We start from the raw sequence: 23108 nt of genomic DNA, 5'->3' as shown, positions 1-23108 counted from the left end.
AGAAATTTTCCTCTGTGTCTTCCTTTCTCTTCCACCCAGTGTTGATTCTGCTGATGCAAAACCTTTCTGCGCCCAAGCAAGGAATATGCTTAGGGAAAATTCGATCTGCTTCACCGGAATTGCTTTTCGACTTTGCTACTACCCGTTGGAATCAATCCTAGGCTCTGTGAATTTTTTCTGCCACTTGCACTGGAAAATCGAACACTTTGCACAACAGTTCGATCTGCTAAGCCAACTTCTGCGCAAATTTGGAAATTGTGTTGCCAGACTCCCTCTGAATTTGAACCATTTCTTCCTTTCACTTCTGAGCTTCCCGCTTGATTAAAATCACTCTGATACCATGTGAAAATTTCAAGTTTGAAATCCTATTGCAGCAACTGGTATTATATCTTCTAACTCTTAATTAAATTGTTAGTTTATTGCCACGACAACAACTAAATGAACACACTGCAATCTTCACAAAAATACTGCAGAAATAATAGTGCTCGAAACTTAGAAATATTCTAGCACACAAAAAATGACAATTATTATTGGACAAATGTCCCCGGAAAAACCCAACTTGGGAAAACAAGTGCAACAACTGAGGGTTTTTATTATTATGCAGCAACGAAATGATCTGAGTATAATCTGGACGCCGAAAACTGGCAATCCTACACAGAAAATACTGGCAAAAATTATCCGAGGGAAATTACCCTCTCTCCTAGCAATTCCAACACTTGCTACCTTTGAAAAACTAGCTGTCCAACTGGGCCTGCGCAAGCTCTAGTTGCTCAAGCCATTGTGCCTGCAACCATAGTTTTAAAAACCAGAACCGGTGACTAGACTGGTCCACCTAATAAACTGGGTTTCAAACCGGAATCGATCAAACCGGGACTGGTCAGGTCTAAATGAACCGTTTTTAAAAAAAATACATTAAATAATTACTTTTTAATGAAAACTATTTTTAAGATTTAAAACCATGGTTCCAAGCCAATAGAGACAAAATGTGCAAAGTTTGCTCATTTATATACCATGTAAAGGTGAATATATCAAAATGGCATCAAGTGCAAGACATACCATCGACAAAATACATAAGCAATGAGGCTCTAAATGGCCTATAAAGTCCAAAAACAATGCTACAAGCTATGAGGCCCTTGGCTACAAGTCTAGATTCTAGACTTTAGAGTCTACACATGATCAATCATCAAATTCATCACCACTACTAGATCTGGGAAAATAATTCTAGAAGCTTCATCTCTTTGCTTCAGCCCTGCTGCTTCTATTCGCACTACTTGAGGAATGCACAAATTTGCTCTTGCTTGCCTCAAGATTGTTGAGAAATATAACTAGTATTGGTCTTCATAATTGTATTTGAGTCATGATTTAATGTATTTATCAAAAGGAAGAAAAAGAAAAAATATTTATAAGCATGGGTTTCATGCTTTATTTATTTTGTTTCTAGGTCAAGCCTCCATTGAAGGCTTCTAGGATTGAGTTATATGTCATTGTCCTTGTCATGTTAAAGAAAGAAAATTTATTTCATGTATTTTGGTCATTCATGCCTCCTCCACCAAGTCGGTCTGCTCTCTCTACAAGTCGGCCTCATTGAAGGGAGTTGACCTCCTCAAAGACTATATATAAGCAAGCATTCGACCTATTATGGTATTGATTGAAGAATAAGTTCGATCTGAGTTAAGATAGAAAAGAAAAGGAACAAATGTCTAAGAGGAATCAAGAAGACAAAAGAAGAGTCCGAGATTTAAAGTTTACATCCATCTCTCACACGTGGGAGCATTTTCTAGGGTTGTTTTTCACATACCCTACTTTCCAACTATTTTTTTTCATATAAAAGGACATTTAAAAATTTTCCCGCCTATTAGTACATTTAGCACAATGTTTATATATTTCTCTATTGTAATTCATGTTGTCTGCAAATCAACATTATAATTCACCTTTCTACCATGAGGGTAACAACACTTGGCATTTTCACTTCTTACTCATGGTAGGTAAATTTACCCTACCACACATATGTCAACTTTAGCTATGAATTATTCAACTTTCCATTGACTCTGGTCATACTCATAAGTCTATCTCATTGGCCTTGACAACTAACTGGATGGTTTATGATGGAACAGGTGGGATTGACCATAAACCGGCCGGTTCCGCCCTAAACCGGTCGATTAGCACCAATTTTTCTGTTTTCTAAGCCATGGGAGGGGTCGAACCCGGTTTTTCTGCCAGTTTGACCTCATCGGCTATTGAACCGCCCGGTTTGACTGGTTACCAGTTCAAATTGGCCTGTTTATAAAACACTGGCTACAGTTGACTAGGAAAATGCTTCTTGAGCCCTCTGGAAACTCTTCCTCGCCTTTGGAACTGAAAACATCTTCTCTTTTGGCAAAATTGAACTTCTCACTTGAGGGTCTGCGTTGCCTCTATGCAGTGTCTTGTAGAAAATCTCGGCCTCTCTGCAAAGTACTCACCGGATCTGGAAAATCTTCTTCCGGCCTCACTGCTCTTGGCCATCTCTTTCTTTGCTTCCCTAATGCTCGAACTCTTCTGACAACTGCTGCTGCTCTTTGGAAAATCAAACTCTCCAACGAAATCGATCTCTTGTGTGTATTCTCCATCTACCCATCGACTTTTTCTTATAATTTTCTATTGGACCTCCAATGGCCAAGATTAAAACTTAATCAAGGGCTAAAATTATTCCTCAGTCGATCCGTGTGAGTTTCCAGATAATTTTCACTGTTATGAACATAAATGATGTAAAAATAGATAATAAATAATAATCATAATACTATGAATATAATAATAAATAATAAGTAAAGTAACTAATGGTTAGTTAATAATGAAAAGGCATGTCTTAGAGACATGCCTGTTCGTGAAAGGGTACTTACCTGGCTATATATGCAAGACCCTCATTCTCAATTGTACTCATCCTACATCAATTCTTTTATACAATATACAATTTACAATTACTATCCTACAATGGATTGCTTTGTCTACGAAGTATTTTAATATTTCCGCTGTGTATACTACTAGTGGTCTTTACATTAGTATCAGAGCTATACGATCCTTTGGATGCTCACCGCTGAAGAGAACCAGTCTGATCCATCATTTGGCTCTTAATCCTTCATCAACCTTGTTTTTGTCACGATTGAAACAATTTGCTACACAAAGTTGGAGTTTCTCTGTTTCCCCAGTTTCGTCATTCAGAGTTTTGGCCATTAAACAAAAAAAATAAAGAAAAAAGAAGATAGTCAAAAAAAGCAAAGAAAAGAAAGTACATATAAAGATTTAAAAATAAAAATAAAAATAAATTAAAGAAAAAAATCATATAAAAATATATACTATTAAAAAAAGAAGATATATATAGTCTGGTGCAAATTTTGAAGGAGAAAATTCATATATATAAAAAGTGCATGATAAAGTTAAAAAGGAATACAAAATCTCTTTATGGGAATGGTAATTTTTTATGTGGTAAGAGAAGGAAGAGTAGATAATATTATCTTGATTCTTCATTAAGTGGTTTACAAGCCGTGGTTTTAGCAACCCATGGTAATTGCCCATGGTATTTTCAAGGTAAAAGAAAAACAAAAGGAATACAAAAACTCTTTATGTGAATGATAAGTTTTACTTTTTACGTAGAGAAAATTAACTGAGTCGAAAGCACATAAGTGGACATATGTTTTATATTATACCCCAAAGAGGTGAATAGTCACGTTTCACTAGGGTTGTAACTTTTCAAAAAGAAAAAGAAAAGATTATAAATAAAATATATGTAAAGAGAAGTTTTATATTATAAAGGGGTATTTTAAAGAAAATTTCAAGTCATAAAATTATTGAAAATATATATAAGTACAAAGCGGGTATTATTATAGAAGGTTACTTAAAAGATCCATATATTAAAGTATATAAAGGGTTAAATCTAGAACTATAAAGAGACATAAGGATAACAAGTTATAACAAAGGAAGAATACTTTTTAAAAGCATTATTATAAGGTGTGGTTTATATAAATAGTGGGAGCTATATTAACTTATTTTAAAGTGGAAAAATATATATAATTGAGGAAAATATAAGTTAAAGGAATTTATAAAGGTGTTCAAGTTTATCAAATAAAAGAGCACTTATTTTAAAGAAGAGGGCTATTTTTGAAGAAAAAAGCAAATGGAGCCTAATTCTAAAATGATGAAGGACGGACAATTTTCCTATAAAAGTGTTTTAATCACACGTCACAAGTTAACTACATTAAGAGGGATTATCCAAAGGAAAAAAGTTAATATTGCTATTAGTACAAGCAACGACGAAAATTATGTAAATATTAATCTGACGAATCGACTGTTAATTTCAAATGCCAATGTAGGCGAAACAACAGAGCCTTTTGGAAAAAAATATGAAATTAATGATTTATAAATAACAGTAGATCATTATGAGTGTATGTCCCAATTTTGTGTTGTAAAAATGTATGCCATGGAGGTTGATATAATTCTTGGTCAACCTTGGTTTAGAGAATTGGTTGCGTTCATGTTAAACATAGAGAAAAAAATGTTGATGTTTTCTTATAAGGGAAGGATGATCACATTTCGAGACTTGACAATGAAGTCAAAATCGATAATGTCCTCGTCAGAAGACTTTAAAGACGTTACGAAATTAATATCTCAAAGGAATCAAAACTCAATATTGGAGAAGCAAAAAGAGCTTGAGGAGGCCATATCCAATAAAAACGACGAAAATTCTTGTTTAAAAGGTCATATCCAGAAACTACTTGCACAAGTCAAAAAGTGAAACTAAGAAGCGAAAGTTAGAACAAGAAAAAGAAAGTTTTAATGAGAAGCTCAATGAAAGTTTATCAAAGAAGGAAGAGGAAAATTTACACTTAAAGAACCTTAATAAAAAATTATTAGAACAAATTAAAAAATCAAAAGATTAAGAGAAGGATAATAGCGACAAGATTAACGATTCAGAGAAAGAAGAACTTTTACGTCTAAAAAAACATAACCAAAATCTTCTTAACTAGATTAAAAAACTTAAGATTGAGAAGAAATCATTGACGAATAGATACAAAGAACCTATCGCAAAGGGAGCATCAAAATCTCCAGATGTAGCAGCCCAAGCTGAAGAAACAAACATTGATCCCACTAATCTCACAGTTCGGGCAAATCGAAATCCTATTGAAGTAAAGACGTACTCAAAGGTTGCAGTTCAAACGACGGACACCCCAAATGAGGATTCAGTGGTCAAGTCAAAAACAACAATGCCTGAATTAAATCGGGAAACTGCCATAAAAATGTTTAAGGAAGTATAAACAAGAAAAATTCCTTATCTACATCTGAATCACAAGGGTAGACACCTTAATCAATCTACAAATCTATATCACGCAAAACATAAACAAACTTATGTTCTGAAGAATATTGAAGTGAGTTCAATTCGGTCTTATGATAACTATTCACCACACATCTCCAAGGCTCAGAAGATTCCCCAAAAGATTAATCTAGGATGGTCCGATCCGTTTTCAATACGACAATTTTGTCTATCGCGCAGAGCATCATATTGTCTTGTATCAACAAAGATAAAAGTTCAGAAACAAGAAGATATTGTGAATGACAGAAGAGATCCGATCCTTCATCAGTGAGATTTGAGGACAAATCTTTTTGAAGGAGAAGGCAATGTTATGAACATAAATTATGTAAAAATAGATAATAAATAATAATATAAATATAATAATAAATAATAAGTAAATTAACTAATGGTTAGTTAGTTAATAATGAAAATGCATGTTTTAGAGACGTGCTTGTTCGTGAAAGGGTACTTACGTGGCTATATATACAAGATCCTCATTCTCAATTGTACTCATCCTACATCATTTCTTTTATACAATATACAATTTACAATTACTATCCTACAATGGATGTCTTTGTCTACGAAGTATTTCAATATTTCTTTTGCGTATATGACTAGTGGTCGTTACACTCACCTTTCTCAATTAATTTTGATTAATTAACCCCTTTTCCTAAGTTTAGACTTAGGAAATATTTAAAAATGGGATGATAATCTAATTGAGATACTTTTAGGTGGAATTTCCTGAAACGATTTTTGGGTTATGGAGAACCCCTGTGTAGTGATGATAATATCGGCGATATATCGCCGAATATTGGAAATATCGCAATATTTTCTCGGCCGAAATATCGCCGAGAAAATATTGCGATATTTTGGCTCCCGAAAATATTGCGATATTTTCGAGATATTGACGATATCTCGGCAAAATATCGCGAGACGACAGAAAATATCGCCAAGCATGTTATGCCCCGACTAGAAAAAGGGAAAACTGTTTTTTTTCTTTCTTCATTTTTGTTTCTGATTGTTGGAGAAGGAAGGGGAAGAGTTTTGTGGTGGTTGTTAAGGAGGGTTTGAGGATCAAACAACAATTATCACCACCAACTAAGATTTTTTTGTGGATCAAAGATTGAAGAACAATGAGACAAACTTCATTTCTTCCATTAACAGGCATGTTCTTAAAAATCCCTATGTTAATGATTTTTTCATAGATTTAGGGTTATGCTTGCTTGCCTCTTTGCCTACCAACATTTTGTTTCTTTGTTTTTTTTTGCCATTTGCTATGATTATCATGCCCATGAGCCAATGCAAGGGTTTTCTCCATATTTGGACAACAAGCTTCATTCTTTTTTTCAACTTTCTTATGCACCCTCTTATTGCCATTTTTCATTCACATTGCAAAATGCAAATAATGTAGTAATTTTTTTTAAATGAGGTGGTTATTACTTATTAGTTTTTGTGTTGGGGGGTTTAATGCCAATTTTTTGTTTTTTTTTTGTGCCCTAAGTTTGAATTAGTTCACTACAAACGTCAAATATGCCAAAAGCCTTGGACCCATTTTGGGAGTATGGGGAGGCTGTTGGTGGGGCAAATCGGGCATATATATCATGCAAATTGTGTGGGACCAAGATGTTAGGAGGGGTTACACGATTGAAATACCATCTGGCTAGACTCCTTGCACATGATGCAGATGTAATGCCTTGTATGGTTTCTAGTGCGAAGGTTATACAAAAAGCTCTTGAAGCAATTGCTGAACAAGACAGAAAGAAAGCTGCTAGGGAGAGGCCAATGGTCTCAGATAGATAGTTGCTAGTTTTATTTGTTTTGCAACTTTTGCTACATATAAGTTTATAACTCATGATGATGAAATACTTTTAAAGTTTTATATATGTGATGTTGTTTTGTTTGAATCCTTGATTGGACAATTATCAGGGATCAACAGGATATGTGATGTTATTTTGTTTGAGTCCTTGATTAGACAATTATCAGGGATCAACAGAATTTGGTATTGCCTTTGAAGTTTGATGTATCATTTCTATTTGACATCACATATATCAGTGCTTTCTTCATATTTATGTGCCAATGTGTTTAGTTCATGTTGTTATTGCTTTATATGTTTAGAAATCTGAAAAAAATGAATATATTATGCATTTTTTATGATTGCCAATATTTGCCGATATTTTGTCGATATTTTCACTAATATTGCCAATAAGAGGTTTTCTGGACCCTCGTTGATATTTTGCCGATACCGATATTTTCAACACTGCTCCTGTGTTTTAGCCTCCCCATAAAGTTTCGAGACTAGAGCACCTTCGATGCTACAAAAACTAACAATGCTAGCAACAATGCACGCTGCCTCTCAAAGCAACAAATTTCTATGTGAGGAAATCATACAGGAAATTAGGGCAAACCTAAGGCAACACTCAGATTTGCTCTTCCGGTCAACAACATTCTCAACATCAGTGTATTCATAAAGTCTCAAGCATCAACAATGTTTCTCAGTTCATGAATGACTACATTGTCTAGGTATCCCAATACCAACACCAATATGTTAGTTTTTGTAGCATCAGACAGGTGTTCTAGTCTCGATTTGTGTCAGAAAAGCTAAGAACACTAGATCTTCAAAACCAGAAAAGGTTTCACGAGATAAGCTTTTGAAATGCCTTAATTGAATTGATTAACCATCATTTAAATTTTTCCTAAGTCTAAATTAAGAAAACTGGTTAGTTAATAGTAATTAATTGAGGAAAGGTGAAAAAGCTCTAGAGACTCACACAGGTTGAGTTTGATATAATCTTAGCCGTTGATGAGGATTTAATCATGGTTGTTGAAGCTCCAATGAGAGATTATAAGAGTAGGTCGATGTGGATGAAGAGAATACACTTTAGCACAATTGTGAAACACAGAGAGAGCGAGTTCCTTGGCAGATCGAGCTATCCAGTTGCAGAGTTCGAGCTAGAAGGAAAGTAGAAGCGAGAGGGAGTAGTCGCAGTGATTTCCGATGGAGTTCCAGTGCCGGAGAGTCAGCAGCAAGTGGGCCACATTATTTCCTTAGTGAGGCTGCGCATAAGTTTCAAAGGGCAAATCATTCCAGCTGACGAGGAGCTCTATTCAGGCGCTGGTGGTGAGGAAAATTTCTAGGAGGCCAAGCAAGTCATCTCTAGAGGCAAATTCAGGCGAAATGACAGTTTCCGGTTAACTCCTCAGGTAGTGCAAGTAGAGCCTGTGCTAGGCTTGTGCAAAGGCTGACACATGGGCATTCGAGTGGCCTAGATAGAGTTAATTGTAGGAGCTGGATTAGTTGCCAAGTGAGACAAATTGTCTCACAAATATTTTGGCTAGATTATTTTGTTGGAGGATTGCGAGTTTGGGCATCCGGATTTATGTACTTAGATTTTGCTACTGCATAATAAAAAAAAAACCTTCATTTGATGCACCAATTTTCCCTTCGAGGTTTTTCCGAGGACTATTGTCCAAAAATTTTGGTGTCATTTTTATTGTGTGTGTGTGTGCATCTATTTTCTCAGTTCTAGTTTATTTTTTGCAGTGTAATTTTACTGTGGATAATTGCAATGTGATTATCAAAGTAAGAGAAATCGCCGACACTTGTTGCCCCCTAGATTTTTCACCATATGGTTGGGGAATCCAGGGATCTGAGTGGCGAGTGGATTACTCCACTTCTCGTTGAGCAAGGTTACGATGGAGAATGATCCCATTCTTTCCCAGCCTGACACATGGGGAATCACTGAGATCATCATCATATGGCGAGGCAAGTGGCTGCTTAGGATTGAGGCTAGCCGTAGAGTTGTGGACTCAAGCATTGTTGAGTTGCCCTACCAGGTTGGGTATAGCGCTGATCATGATAGATATAGTGGCTAAGCGTTACCAGAGAGGAGAATCTGGTACGAGTATGTTGGGGAGTTAGGCATGAGCGGAGTGTCATGAGGCTAACATAATAGGTTCATTATGCGATGGTAGGGGATTCTGGCATAGCAGGGCTTAGTAGTTTAGCTACCTGTAGAGGTGAGCTTTTTTCTATAGGTGAAGGTCATCCGGATTTTCCATTGGGTTTTAGTGATTCATTGATGGTGTGGGGGACTACACCAGTGTGGCAAGGTGATCAACAGGGGGAGATCAGGGGAAGCTCATGTGGATGAGGGTTCAATCCCATAGGGATTGGATTGCATCTGTGGGGTTCTACTCCTAAAGTGCACAAGAGGGACTATTTAGTAGAACAGTGTCACGAGGAAATGATCAAGATTTTATTCTACCATGATGCTTTACTTAGTGGCAGTATGCAGAGGATGTTTAGTGCCCATGCTAGGTTGGGCAATGAGTGGAGCGAGGGATGCTTCATGGTGATCCGAGTGGCTTGGGATCCTGTTATCAAGGGATTTCCCCATGGCTGGATAATGCAGAGATCAGGGATGACTCAGTGGCACATTTGGGACCCCGGTATTGTTCGCAGTGACTGATCAGCTGATCGAGAGGGTGCTTGTTCAAGCATTGCTTGAGGACAAGCAATTTTGGTGGGGAGGACCGTAATATCCCCACTTAATTAATTGTGTTAAGAAGAATCTCCATTATACAATTTTGGCAATTGGGAGATATTTTGGCATTAAAACTTAGGAAAGTGGATAAATCAAAAGAAGATTTAATTTTTGGGTAAAGAGAGGGACCCACTTAGAGAAAAAGGGAAAATCATGGAGCTAGTGGAAGGTGGGGGCCACTCCATGACGGAATACGCACCCCTTGGAGAGAGAAGGGGGGAAAAGGAAATTCATTGGGTGAGGAAAGAGGGGGCAAAAATTTTAAATGGGAGGTGGAGCACTCATTTTGGGGACTTTTTGCTAATCTGATATCCGAATCATTGTTTGCTCAAGTTGGCTATCTGGGTAAACAGAGTGCTTTTGAGCACACGAGATTTCCGACGGGAAATCTCAACTCCTACTTCAGTGGACTTCGAGTCCCACCCTAAGGGAGCCTTGTTGCACTCTTGGAGTTGTTTCGAAGGGTTTACCTAGTAAATTCGAGCTATTGAGGAGTAGGCTGGGTGCAGTAAAGGACCACGCACATCTCAGGGGAGTGAGCTTCATGTTAGTGTTGGTTCTGAAAATTTAGAGGCCCATTTGCATGGCACATAACAACATTTTTGCAGTGGTTTGAGGGGTAGGTTGAGTGGACTACATACAGGCCGAAATTCTTCTTCTTGGGCCAACGCAGAAGTGCTATTGACTGGGCCTGTGCAGTCATTAGAGGAGCACCTTGGTTGTGCGAGCTTGAGCCAGAGTTGGGTGTGAGGATTTTCATGGCGGACACAAGGAGAATTCTTGGAGGAGTTCTCAGCTAGGCTTTGGCAGCTGTTTCTTAGGCAGTATGAATTACCCATCTAAAGAGGGAGCTCACACAATTTGGGGGTAATTTAAGAAGGTTGGAATGAGGCCCAACCCTTTCTGGGTTTTTATGGGTGTTTGAAGGAGAGTTTTCAATTAGATTTACAGAATTTTCAGGGTAGTATTCAGGCCAAAAATCCCCTTTTGTTCAACAATGCGTTTTGCTAATCATTGCCTCAGCTGGAATTTTGCACCATTTTGTGAGTTTTCCAGTGTGAAGGATTGGGACCAATTCCTTTCTGAGTTCCGTGGAGAAAATTAAGAGGAGGCTACAACAACAATTTCAAACCATTTCGGGCATTCCAGTGGGAGGTTCGAGCTATTCTCTAGCAGTAGTAGCAACTAATTTCCTGGTTCAACGTAGAGGCCATCTGGGGTCAAAGTTTCTACTCATTGGAGACATTTATCTCACCTGGGTTTGCTTCAGCTTGCTTATTCAAGCCCAGGTGCACTTATTGCTTGCTATTGTACTCCAATATATTCTAGATTTTAATAAAATGTCTTAGTTGTTCTGAAATTGTGTTGGGTGCTTCTCCTTGGTGTTGTTTATAACTTCTCTGCTATTGTCTAGTGCATGCTTTTGTTTACACTTAATATTTCCATTTAGGAATATTACAAAGACAATGGGCAAGATCAAACCTACCTCAATGCGTAGGGATGGGAACACCAGGGTCCTTCATCCCAAATTCAAAAAAGAGGTTTTTGACATTTTCCTACTAGAAGAAAAAAGTAACACTATAGGACATTACATTGAAACCGAATTCTATAACACCAAAAGACATAAAATATATCTCAATATAATCCTCCAAGAAGGTCAAGTCTATGCAAAATATGCAGAAGGAAGTTGACAAGATTATCACAGACAAAATTAAGAAGTTTCCCATGTAAAAAACCATAGCGAAAAAATACTTGCACAGACCAAGAAATATAAGGCTAAGAAGCAAAAACTAAAACAAGAAAAGGAATGTTTTGGAAGAAACTTAACGAGACTCTATTAGAGAAAGAAGAAGAAAATTTGCGCTTAAAAAACCTTAATCAAAGTTATTAGAACAAATTAGAGATTTAAAAGATGAAAAGCTTGAATGTCAAAATAAAGTTGACTCAGAAAATGAAGAACTCTTACTTCTCAGAATCACATTAAAAATCTACTCACTCAAATTAAGAAACTTAAAAATGATAAGAAATCATTGAAAAACAAACTAGAAGAACTTATCATGAAAGAAGCATCGAAGTCTTCAAATGTAACAATCCAAGTTGAAGAAAAAGGAATGAATATTGATCTAGTCAATATCACAACTCAAGATGATGGCAAACCAATGGAAGTAAAAACATATTCAGATGTTGCAGTTCAAACGACAAAGATTTCAAGTGAAGATCTAGCGATTAACCAAGCGACTTCCACACCTAAAGGAAATCAAATACTTCAAGTAAATCAAGAAATCGACACAAACAAGATAAGGGGATAAGAGATCACAAGAACTCCTTATCTACACCCAAATCATAAAAGCAAACATCTCAGCCAATCTACAAATCCATATCACTTAGACCATAGACAAGTGACTTATGTCCCGAAAAATGCCGGTGTCACCACAATTCTGCCTTGTGATAAAAAGTCATTTGAAATAACCACTAACTACAAGATTCCATAGAAGATTGATTTAAGACGGTCAGATCCCTTCTCAGTTCGAAAATTTTATTTATCATCATTCATCAAAGATGACAACTTGAAGAACTCCTGAAGATTACAAGACAAAGAAACATATGACATGCCTTGTCAACAATAAGCTTTGAGGGCAATGCTTTTTTGAAGAGGAAGACAATGTTATGAATATTATATATATAAAAATAATATAAATAATGATAATCATATATAATGATTAATTAACTAACAATTAGTTACTAAAGGGGCATGTCCCTAAGGACATGTCCATTCATGAAGGGGCACCTGCCTAGGTATGTAAGCGGGCCTCATTTGTAATCAATATCATATTTCATCAATTATTTTAAACACTATTCATTATATATATTTCTATCGTCAATGGATGTCTTTGTATTCCAAGTGTTCTGAAGATTATTGTGAAGTATGAATTTTGTTCGTTACATTGGTATCAGAGCGAACCGAACTTTGTTTGTTACACTAATTCCTAGTCTTATTTGAAGAATAGGAGCATTTATTCTTCTTTTTGTTCAATGAAGAGAAACCACTTGGGACACACAAAGACAAAAGACTTAGTGAAAGTTTATCCACGCATTCTAGGAAAAGATCCAAGAGCAGATGAAAATGCATTGTTCACCCTGAATAAAGAGAGTAAGTTGTAGCCTAGAATTACACAATAAGGAGTTTGAGTTTCTCGAATAGTATGATTCACTCACACATTCATTTGGAGGACAGGAACAACTTTGTTAGTGTTGGAAAATCGGGAGGCTTTATGATTAGATTAGATTTTCCTTTCTTTGGTAACTTCTTGTGAAATGAAAATCTGTTGGCTCTTTATTCATTTAATTATGTTTTTATTCATCAAACAATTATCAAAACGTAAATATGAAGATCACAAGAAACAGAGAACATAAGATATAGGCTCCAAGCAAGGGCAAAACCCCTCCAAGGGGAAAACCTAGAAAATTCTCTTCTTATAGAATCAGATCAAAATGAGATATCCAAGACCCATAAACAGCCCTCTAGATGCCAAGTCAAACCTTCCTTTCTGCACAACAAATCCACCATCAAGAGACTAGCAATAGATCTTCAACAAGAGCTGTAATAAGGCAGAACTTCCATATACTTCACTTCAAGAGAAAACCCTTCTTTTCCTCAAACTTTGGCTCTCCTTGCTTCTGCGAAATTTCATATCAAATCCAGCGAAATTGTATATGTCCAAATGAGCTCCAACTTCTTTCTATTTATACTTGTCTAGAGGGGTGCGAATGGACATGTCCTTTGGAGCAAGGTTGACTTGACAAGTAGGCCGACTTGGCATCTAGAGGGTTTTTGACCCAAAAATACATAGTAAAAATTCTTTTTGTTTTTCTTTTACAATAGGTCCAAATAGGACTTTGACTCTTTGAATCATAAACCTATAAGCATGAAGAACATGCTTGTTTAGAAGAATAATAATAATTTCCTTTTTTTTTCTTTTTCTTTTTACATAAAATACATAATGGTACAAATTATGAAGACCAAAACTAGTTACATTTTCCAACAGTTAGAGCCTGTTCAAGAGTCAGTTCCAGATCAAGCAAGATCTAGGATACAAGGTGGGCCCTTCCAGGATATGGGATGAACACACAAATGATGCCATGGGTCTGGACAAGGAGATTGAACCACATGGGCTTTTACCTGTGATTCCAAATTAGAATACCTATAGATGAGCCAGTGCTTGAGAGCAATTATTATCTGGAGAACCTCTTGACCGAGGTTATAGAAGATGAAGATGATGCATATGGCTTAGAGGTCTTGACTGAGGCTAGTTGGTATTTATAAATTTTCATTGTTGGCTGGTTCAGGGATTAGCTAATGCCATTGGACTTTTTTTCATTTTATTTTATGTTTTAAGTTTTCCGTCTCACATAAATATCAATTCTGTTTTATAAAATATTAAATAATTTTCACATATAAAAGAGTTTATATGTGATGCACCTGAACTTAATCTCACGCCCTGATTCCCAAAAGTAACGTCCCAGTCCCTGTTCCAGCGAACCCTGGTAACTTCATGCTTTGCTTTTCTCTTGCAAACAGCATATACATTTATTCCTTGTCCTAAGATTTGGCTTTTATATTTTCTGAGTATCTGGATTCTGACTGCAACGGAGAGTATCTTGATGGTGTTTCCTATGTGGGATCTGTCCCTAAAGATTATTCACAAAAACTAGCTTTTAAATGTTAGTGCTTGCATTCCCGTGATTAATGATTATTAATGAGTTTCACATTCATTGGAACAGAAAAGAGTTCAGTACCTGTGGCTGAACAGTGTGCATGGGCTTTGGGAAATGTTGCTGGAGAAGGAGAGGAGTTTAGAGACATTTTATTAGCACAAGGAGCATTGCTGCCTCTTGCACGGCTAATGTTATCTAACAAGGCTTCAACAGCAAGAACTGCAGCTTGGGCTTTGTCTAATCTCATTAAGGTTTTACTCTGCTCTAGCCTCGGTGTGGATGGATAGATCTGTTTTTGGGTACATTTCATATGGAATTTTCCAGAATAACCTGTTTTTCAAGTAAATTGCATGGAAAGTTGCTCATTCCATAACATGGGTACTTTTATTTCCAAGTTAGTTCATTATCAGTTGTTTTGCTTACGTTATATCTTTTGTGCATGCTCTCCAAGCTTCCGTGGTATCTTTTGATAAATCTTCTGGTAAGGAGCTTTTCATCATGATGTTATTTATGCAGTTGTACTTCTGCCATCATTGATTCATTTAGTTTTGCGACTTCACCTATTATATTTGTGTACAGACACAATTTCTGTTTGTCCACTTTTTTGGGAATGATATAATGGCTAATTATTATTTGGACATACACATCTCAACATATATTGCATAATATCATCGAAGCCATTGATCTCCTTTCTTGATGCACCTCACCCTTCAATACCTTGTATTTAGTTGAATGCAATTTTTGTTTCATATGAGGAATCCTTGGCATTCAAAAACTCATCTTGTAATTCTGTGGGGTTGTTTTGGTTCTCTAAGGACTTATGGCCTAATATGAGAGCATGAATTCCATGTTATCCTTTCAGCAAAGCAAAAATACAGTTTCATTACAGCTAGCCAACAAGAGGCATTTCCAATTCTGTCATTGCCATTGAACATATCATAGGTTTTTCCTGCATTATTGACATTCTTATTGTAGAAAACATGTATGTAAAAACAAAACATATTTTCCTTGGTTGAATAAATAAGCAGCAAAAGAAAAACCTATGCTCATCTCATGATTATTATTTTCACACAGAAATTAGAAAATTATAATGTAGATGGCAGAGAAGAGGAAAAAGGTGCAAACCATCAGAGAAAAATTTGCCTCGTGTTTGAAACTTGCAGCAATTGTAGTTTAGTCTTTTATGTTGATGTTTGTAGCATGGGAAGGTCTTCTGCAAAGCCTAAGTGTCTAGCATGCAGGAGAGTCCTCTTTAGGTGCTTGCTCGAGAGGAGAAAGTATTATGATTTCTTTCCTAAGTTTTAACTTAGAAAAAACAAATTAATTAATTTATTGATTAATGTTGGCTGTTGGGCTAAAGTTTCTATGGATAAATAATCTGTTAGTTTTAGATAACAATGGTATGTGCTATGCTTAAGAGCGATTTACTTTAATTCTTCTTATTAGCCCGATATCAATTTCCAGATTAGCAATCATATTAACATGACAGTAAATGCAGATAGAACGTAAATAAAAACGCAGAAGACAAGCCAAGACAAGAGGACACAATATTTGGTGGATGCCAAGGAAAAACCCCAATGTGGGGAAACCCTTTGATCAAGTCTTCTTATTATTCTTCAAAAGTTCAGCACAGAGAGAGAGTACAATAGACAAAATTCACTTGCCCAAACATAGTCAAATCTGTCCAGTCAAACTGCAGTCAAAAAGATGCCCTAACTAGAAAGTCAACGCTGGTCAACTTAGCAGAATTACTCTTCCAAATCAGCTCGGTCAAACCCAGTCAATTCGGCCTCCAAGAACAGTCCGAATTAGCCCAAAACAGTCCAAAAAAGGTCAGGCAAACTCAGTCAATGCAGAGTCAAACCTGCGGTCAATGCTGGTCAAACAGCCTAGAAAACCTCGAATTCTGTGCCAAAAAATGCGGCCTGCCCAAACAGAATTTCTCCCAAGAAAAATGCAGTCAAACAAGGTCAATTGCGGCCCGGTCAACATTGGTCAAACTTTCTGCAACTTGGTCAACGCAGAAAACAGAAAAGTACAGTCAGCCCTTCGCACATGTGGAGGAGAGAAGCTGCCCATAAATCCATACGACCCAATTAGATGAGGAGAGAGAGAGATATGTGAGTGATAATGCGTGTCCAAATGAGGTAGATGCTCCTATTTATATGCAACGTTGAGGGTGAAGAGAAATGACTTTTGGGCTTCTGAGCCTACATTAGATTGCTGGCCGACCTTGACAATTTGTCCATAAAAGAAATAAATTCATAGTTCCATTTATACATGTCATAATGAGATGATCTTTAGATCAATCCTACACCTCTCGGAAAGAGGAATCGAATAGAAATATCAGCTTCATGATATGAGCTGTCTAAGGTGGAGTTTGGCTCTAGTTTCCAAATTTAACACTCCCTCTCAACTTGGGAGAACTCCACCTGCCAAATCATCTGTCAATCTGTACCATCTCTGACATCCCTGTTATACTCTGCTCTGCTCAACCATGAAGAAATAATGAAGAAGAAATGATTGAGAGTTTGTCATTTCTCTCTCCACTGACTCGAAGTTGGTCTTCATTGATCCTAGATCAATATCAAACATCCTAGCATAGGCAGTACGGTAGTACATGATGTATCCATTGGTAGTACTATGGTCCATATCCTCATTTCCCTACTCATTGGCCAGATGAGAGGTACTTCCCATGAGTCCCAGACTACATGGGTAGGATGTATCGATAGTAGATGGTGAACCACTCATCTTGCTTATATGCCATAGGAGAAGGAGCATCTACCTCATTTGGACACGCATTATCACTCATATCTCTCTCTCTCCTCATCTAATTGGGTCGTACGGATTTATGGGCAGCTTCTCTCCTCCACATGTGCGAAGGGCTGGCTGTACTTTTCTGTTTTCTGCGTTGACCAAGTTACAGAAAGTTTGCCCAATGTTGACCGGACTGCAATTGACCTATCATGGGCGAAGGTGAACCACTCACCCTATACACAACGCACCACTAGGGGAAGGTGAACCACTCACCCTATGGTCGCTCATTGCTCCAAGAAGTACCCCAAGCCCCCTGGAGCTTCCAAAGCTCAACATCCAACTCAAACGGGACCCTCATAAGAGGGTCTCTCCACGACTTCAAGTCATTCACAAAAGTTTAAGACTTTGACCTTCCCCAGGGGCTTTGTAAGAATATTTGCGACTTGATCATCAGTCCCAATTTGATGGAGCCTTATTGCTCCCCATTGTACCATATCTTCGATAAAGTGGTACTTGATATCAATATGCTTGGAGCGGTCATGAAACATGGGATTCTCAGAAAGACGAATCCCAGTTTGGTTGTCGCAGAAGATCACGGTGGTATCTAGCACATGTCCAAACAACTCACTAAAGAGCTTCCTCGACCAAACAACTTCACAGGAGGCCATACTAGCAGCAATATATTCGGCCTCGATGGTGCTCAAAGCAATCGATTTCTGCTTCTTGCTCTTCCAGGATATCAAAGCAGAACCTAGAGAGAAGCAACATCCCAATGTGCTCTTACAATCCACCACACTTGCCAACCCAGTCAACATTAGAATAACCATGGAGCCTTACATTCCCGACATTATATCTCAGCCCATAGGTGATTGTGCCCCGAAGATATTTCAAAAGATTCTTGGCAACAATCCAATGTATGTGATGAGGCTCGACCATAAACTGACTCAATGTATTCACTGCAAAGCATATGTCCAGACGGGGTTCATCAAGAACATCAGCCCCCCACGAGTTGATGATACTCAGAAGGATTTCCCAAATCGGGCGCAACAACACTTCCGCATAACTTCTTGAAGTTAAGTTCCATTGGAGTAGTCACGGACTTACAATCCACCATCCCAAATCTTTCAAGTAACTTCACAATGTATTTTTCTTGAGAAAAGAAAATCTATCTCACCTGACTTTTGCTAGACTTCAAATCCTAGGAAATAATGCATCAGTCTTAGGTCCGTCATCTCGAACTCGAAAGCCAACTCCCTCTTACATTGATGAATAAAAGGGTCTGCACCTGTTAGAAAGAGATCGTCCACATAAAGTACCAAGAGGAGAGGTCTGCCATTCTCAACCTTAAAGTAAAGGTTCATATCAACTTCACTTCTTGTAAATCCAAGCTTCATCAAATAACTGTCAATCCTCTCATACCAAGCCCGGGGAGCTTGGTTCAACCCATAGAGGGCTTTCTTCAGCTTGCATACATGTGTTTGACGATCTTGAACTTCGAACCCCCCAGGTTGTTCTACATAGACTTCCTCCTTAATTGAACCATGCAAGAAGGCGGTTTTGACATCCATCTGGTATATATTCCATCTTTGCGAGGCAACAAGGGCTATAATCGAATAGATGGTGGTATATCGAGCAACTGGTGCAAATATCTCATCGTAGTCCACACCTTCCTTTTGAGGGAAGCCTTGAGCAACAAATCTGGCCTTGAACTTTTCAGCACTTCCATCAGCTCCATGCTTGATCTTGTAGAGCCATTTCGAGGTGACAATGGATTTGTCCTTCGGTCTAGGAACCACATCCCAGACATCATTCTTCATAGTTGACTCATACTCTTTGTTCATAGCATCTTTCCAAACTTGGTGCCTTATAACTTCGAATGTGCAAGACTTAAATTGAACAATGGCGTTCATGGCAACTAAGTACTCTTGGTACCTATTTGGCTACTTACTTTCATGAAAAGTTCCCCTTGGAGCAATATGATTCTCGGCATCTTCGAGAGTTTCCCTAAGACATGAGGGTCTCCTTTTTGAGGAGGAGGGCTCATGAGGAGGCGGATCAATGGGATCCATTGGTCCTTCAACATCGGGCATTGGCTCATCCTGCGGTTCTCCTTGCATTCCTGTATCCGCTTCTTTGTCCTTCCTTGGAATATGAAGGTTACTAATCTTCCCAAGGGTAACATATTCATCAAAGGTGATATCATGACTTATCTCCACTTCTCTTTGACCAGGCACATAGATTCTATATGCCTTAGAAGTTTCACTGTAGCCCACAAATGTTCCTTTCTTCCCAGATGCATCCAATTTGCTTCTCTTTTCTTTCGGCACATGAAAATACACAGGGCTACCAAAAATTCTAAAGTGAGAAACATCAAGTCTTTTAGCAGTGAAAACTTCTTCGCGAGTTTTGTAGTCGAATGCTTGATGAGAGCATCTATTTTGAACTTACACGACAGTGTTGGCAACTTTTGCCCATAGGAACTTCAGAAGGCTTTGATCATGAAGCATGGCATGAGTGGCTTCTATAATGGAACGATTCTTACTTTCATCAACTTCATTTTGCTCGGGAGTATATGCGGTAGTAGTCTCCCTCTTAATGCCAACTTCTCTACAATAGTCATTGAACTCATTTGATTCATATTCGGTTCCATTATTGGTCCTCAATATTTTGATCTTCTTCCTTGTTTGATTTTCGACCAAGGCTTTGAAAGAACGAAACCATGTGAACACTTAGTCCTACTTTTTCAAGAAATAAATCCAAGTTTTGCGAGAGAAGTCATCCACAAAGATAACATAATATAAATATCCTCCCAATGATGTCACAGGCAACATACCAGATAGATTAGAATGAACCAATTGCAAAATGTCAGTAGTCTTGCTATCACTTGAGGGGAATGTTCCCCTTGTATGTTTTCCTTCTGCACATTCCTAACAAACACCTTCATGTTCTTCTTTAAATTCGGGCATACTGTCACCATCTTCCTCACATCGGGTAGAGCCTTATAATGTAGATGAGAAAACCTCTGGTGCCATAATTCGGATTGAAGAGATGTGTCGCAATACATAGCTCCCAATGGACTTCCTCCAACTTGATATAGGCTATTAACCCTGAATCCAAGAGTACATGCTTCTTTGAAATTTCTTTTCCAAACACGTACCTTTCCATCGATGAATGCCACCTTGAATTCTTTGTCTTCCATCGTCGAGATAGATACCAGGTTCTTGTTTAGATCAGGTACATATAGTACTTCTTGTAGATGAATGGTGTTACCTTGATTCAATTGAAGAGTAACGTTCCCAACTCCCTTCACGGCATAGGTGACATTGCCCCCAAGAATGATTTCCAAATTTGTATCTTTTTCTATCAGATTTGAAAGAGCTTCCTTATACCCAGTGAAGTCCCTTGAGGCACCACTCTTAATCAACCAATTTCCCAAGGTATCCTGAGGAGAGGCAGTAGAGAGGGCAGATATAAGATAAAATTCTTTTTGTTTGTTATCTACAACATTAGATTCATCATGTTGATTTGGGGTAGCATCGATGTGCTCTAGCCACGAAATTTGGTGGAGAGGTTGGGGCATATGAGATCTCCAATACCCAGAAAGGGTTTGGATAGATTCTAAACAGTTCAAGAGATATTAAAATAATTAATATTTTTAATGGAGTCCCTAAGTCTAAACTTAGGGAAAATAAAATATTAATATTAAACTGTGTTAGAATGGTCCAAAAGACATGGATCAAGCTAGATCTAATCTTAGCAGTTGATTAGGGACTTAATCTCGGCCGTTGATATGTCAACAGGAAAAGTATAAGAGGAGGCTTGAGGGTCACTTGGAGAGTACACTAGAGTGATCAGTCATTCTATTCTCTAGAGTGGGATTTGCTAAGAGAAATAGAATTAGTGGTCGGGGGATGCAGCTGAGGAGCATTTGAGTACAAAGAGACAGAGAGGTAGAGATAGTGCCGGGAGAGTAGCGCAATAGCTGGGGAGAGTGACGCAGAGCCAGCCAAGGTTCACGCAGGGCCACGCAGAGGCAGCCGGGAACTACGCAGGGCCTCAGAGAGGCTGACGCTGGGGTTTCTGGGGCAGATTTGTGTTGAGTAGGTGCCGGAAGGATTATTCGGGGTTTCAGCTAGGAGATTTGTCAGAAACTGAGGTATTACTGCCAAGGAAATTCTCTGTTGGGTAGGCCTGTTTTGTCACCTAGATTGTATTCTGATATTGCTTAATAAGAGAACGCTCAGATAGCTGCACTGGTTTTCCCACATTGGGTTCTTTCGGGGACATTAGTCCAAAAATAATGGTGTCATATGGTGTGTTTGTTTCTGTTTCTTTTAGTTGCTGATCTATAATATGTTGAGCATGCACTAGTGTTTATTTTCAGTATTTACATTGTAAATAACTTGTTAAGTAAAATAACAAGCAGGTAGGAATAAATCAGATAAAGTGCATGGAGGGTTTCTAACTAAGTAAACTTAGAAACTTCAACACATCATACCTGGAGTTCTTGATATTTTAGGAGGTCGACCATTTCCATATTGAGTAGCGGGAGTGTTGAAATTTCTAAGTCTGACACGTTAGAAATCCCCACTGCATTATCTGGTTTATTTTCTCCTACTTGTTCTTTTCCTTAACAAGTTATTTATAAATATAAACACTGAAAATAAACACAAATGCGGCCTTAAATCATATACAGATTAACGACTGAAATAACTAAGACACACACACCGGACAATCGTCCCCGAAAAAACCCAATGCGGGAAAACCGGTGCAACAGATATGAGGGTTTTATTATTATGCAGTTTCTGAATACATCTAGGGTGTTAGAAATGGCTCACCCAACAGACAATGCCCTCGGCAGTAGTACCTCTCCTCAGAGACAGATATTCCGATTGATCAATCACCAGATGAACAATCCCACAACAAATATGGCAGCTTCCACTGCTCTACGTTACTCTGCAGGGACAACGTCACCCTTTCCAGCTCACCAGCACTCAGTTTGCCCCACGAAAATTCTTTCAGTGTTGCCTCTTGGCCTTGCGTTAGCTCTACTAGCCTCTGTGCAGCTACTGAAGCCTCTACGTCAGCTCTCAGACCCTCTGCGTCAACCACGCTGGCCTCTTTAGCCTCTGCGTAGCTCCCAGCTGCCTCTGCGTAGCACTCAACTGCCTCTGCATCAGCCTCTCCAGGCTCTGCGCTGTCTCTCTGGTACTATCTCTGCCTCTCTGCTATGTATTCTCGGCCTCGTGCCGAACTGCCCCTCGCTGCAACAGATCACTAGCTCGATTCTCTCAGCAAAACCCCGCTTCAGAAAATCGAACTTACTGATCAATCTTGGTGTGTCTCCAACTGACCCTCAAGCCTCCTCTTATACTTTTCCTGTTGAGTCTTCAATGGCCAAGATTAAATCTCTAATCAACGGCCGAGATTAAGTCTCTAATCAACGGCTAAGATTAGATTTGGCTTGATCCATGTCATTTAGAACATTCTCACTTAGTTTTATATTAATACCCATTAATATTTTAATTTTCCTATGTTTAGATTTAGGAACCCCATTAAAAATATTAATTATTTTAATATCTCTCCAACCGGGTGGAATTTCCCCAAACTATTTTTGGGTCTTGGAGATCTTATGTGCCTTAGCCTCTCCAACAATTTTCAAGGCTAGAGAACATCCGATGCTACCAAAAATCAACAGGGAACATTCATTTTTCCTTTGTTGTTGAATTTGCCATTCCTTTGATTGTTGTTGCCCCTGAAATTGTTGT

The 23108-nt window shown here is 38.1% G+C and overlaps 1 protein-coding gene across 1 annotated transcript in view; it reads left to right on the top strand.

The window, feature by feature from the left end:
• Positions 1-23108, top strand: part of LOC149209054 (importin subunit alpha-9-like) — a 271565-nt gene that overhangs the window by 119144 nt on the left and 129313 nt on the right. Inside the window, exon 5 of the mRNA XM_089396272.1 lies at positions 14650-14834. Coding sequence (XP_089252398.1) covers positions 14650-14834 — 185 coding nt within the window. The remainder of the gene's footprint in view (positions 1-14649; positions 14835-23108) is intronic.

This window comes from Pinus tabuliformis, chromosome 1_2 (assembly GCF_031772625.1).
Source record: "Pinus tabuliformis cultivar Carrire ecotype Pingquan chromosome 1_2, CPIR1, whole genome shotgun sequence".
NCBI lineage: Eukaryota > Viridiplantae > Streptophyta > Pinopsida > Pinales > Pinaceae > Pinus > Pinus tabuliformis.
Note: the sequence above shows the minus strand (reverse complement) of the source record. Positions and strands in the feature narration are given on the sequence as shown.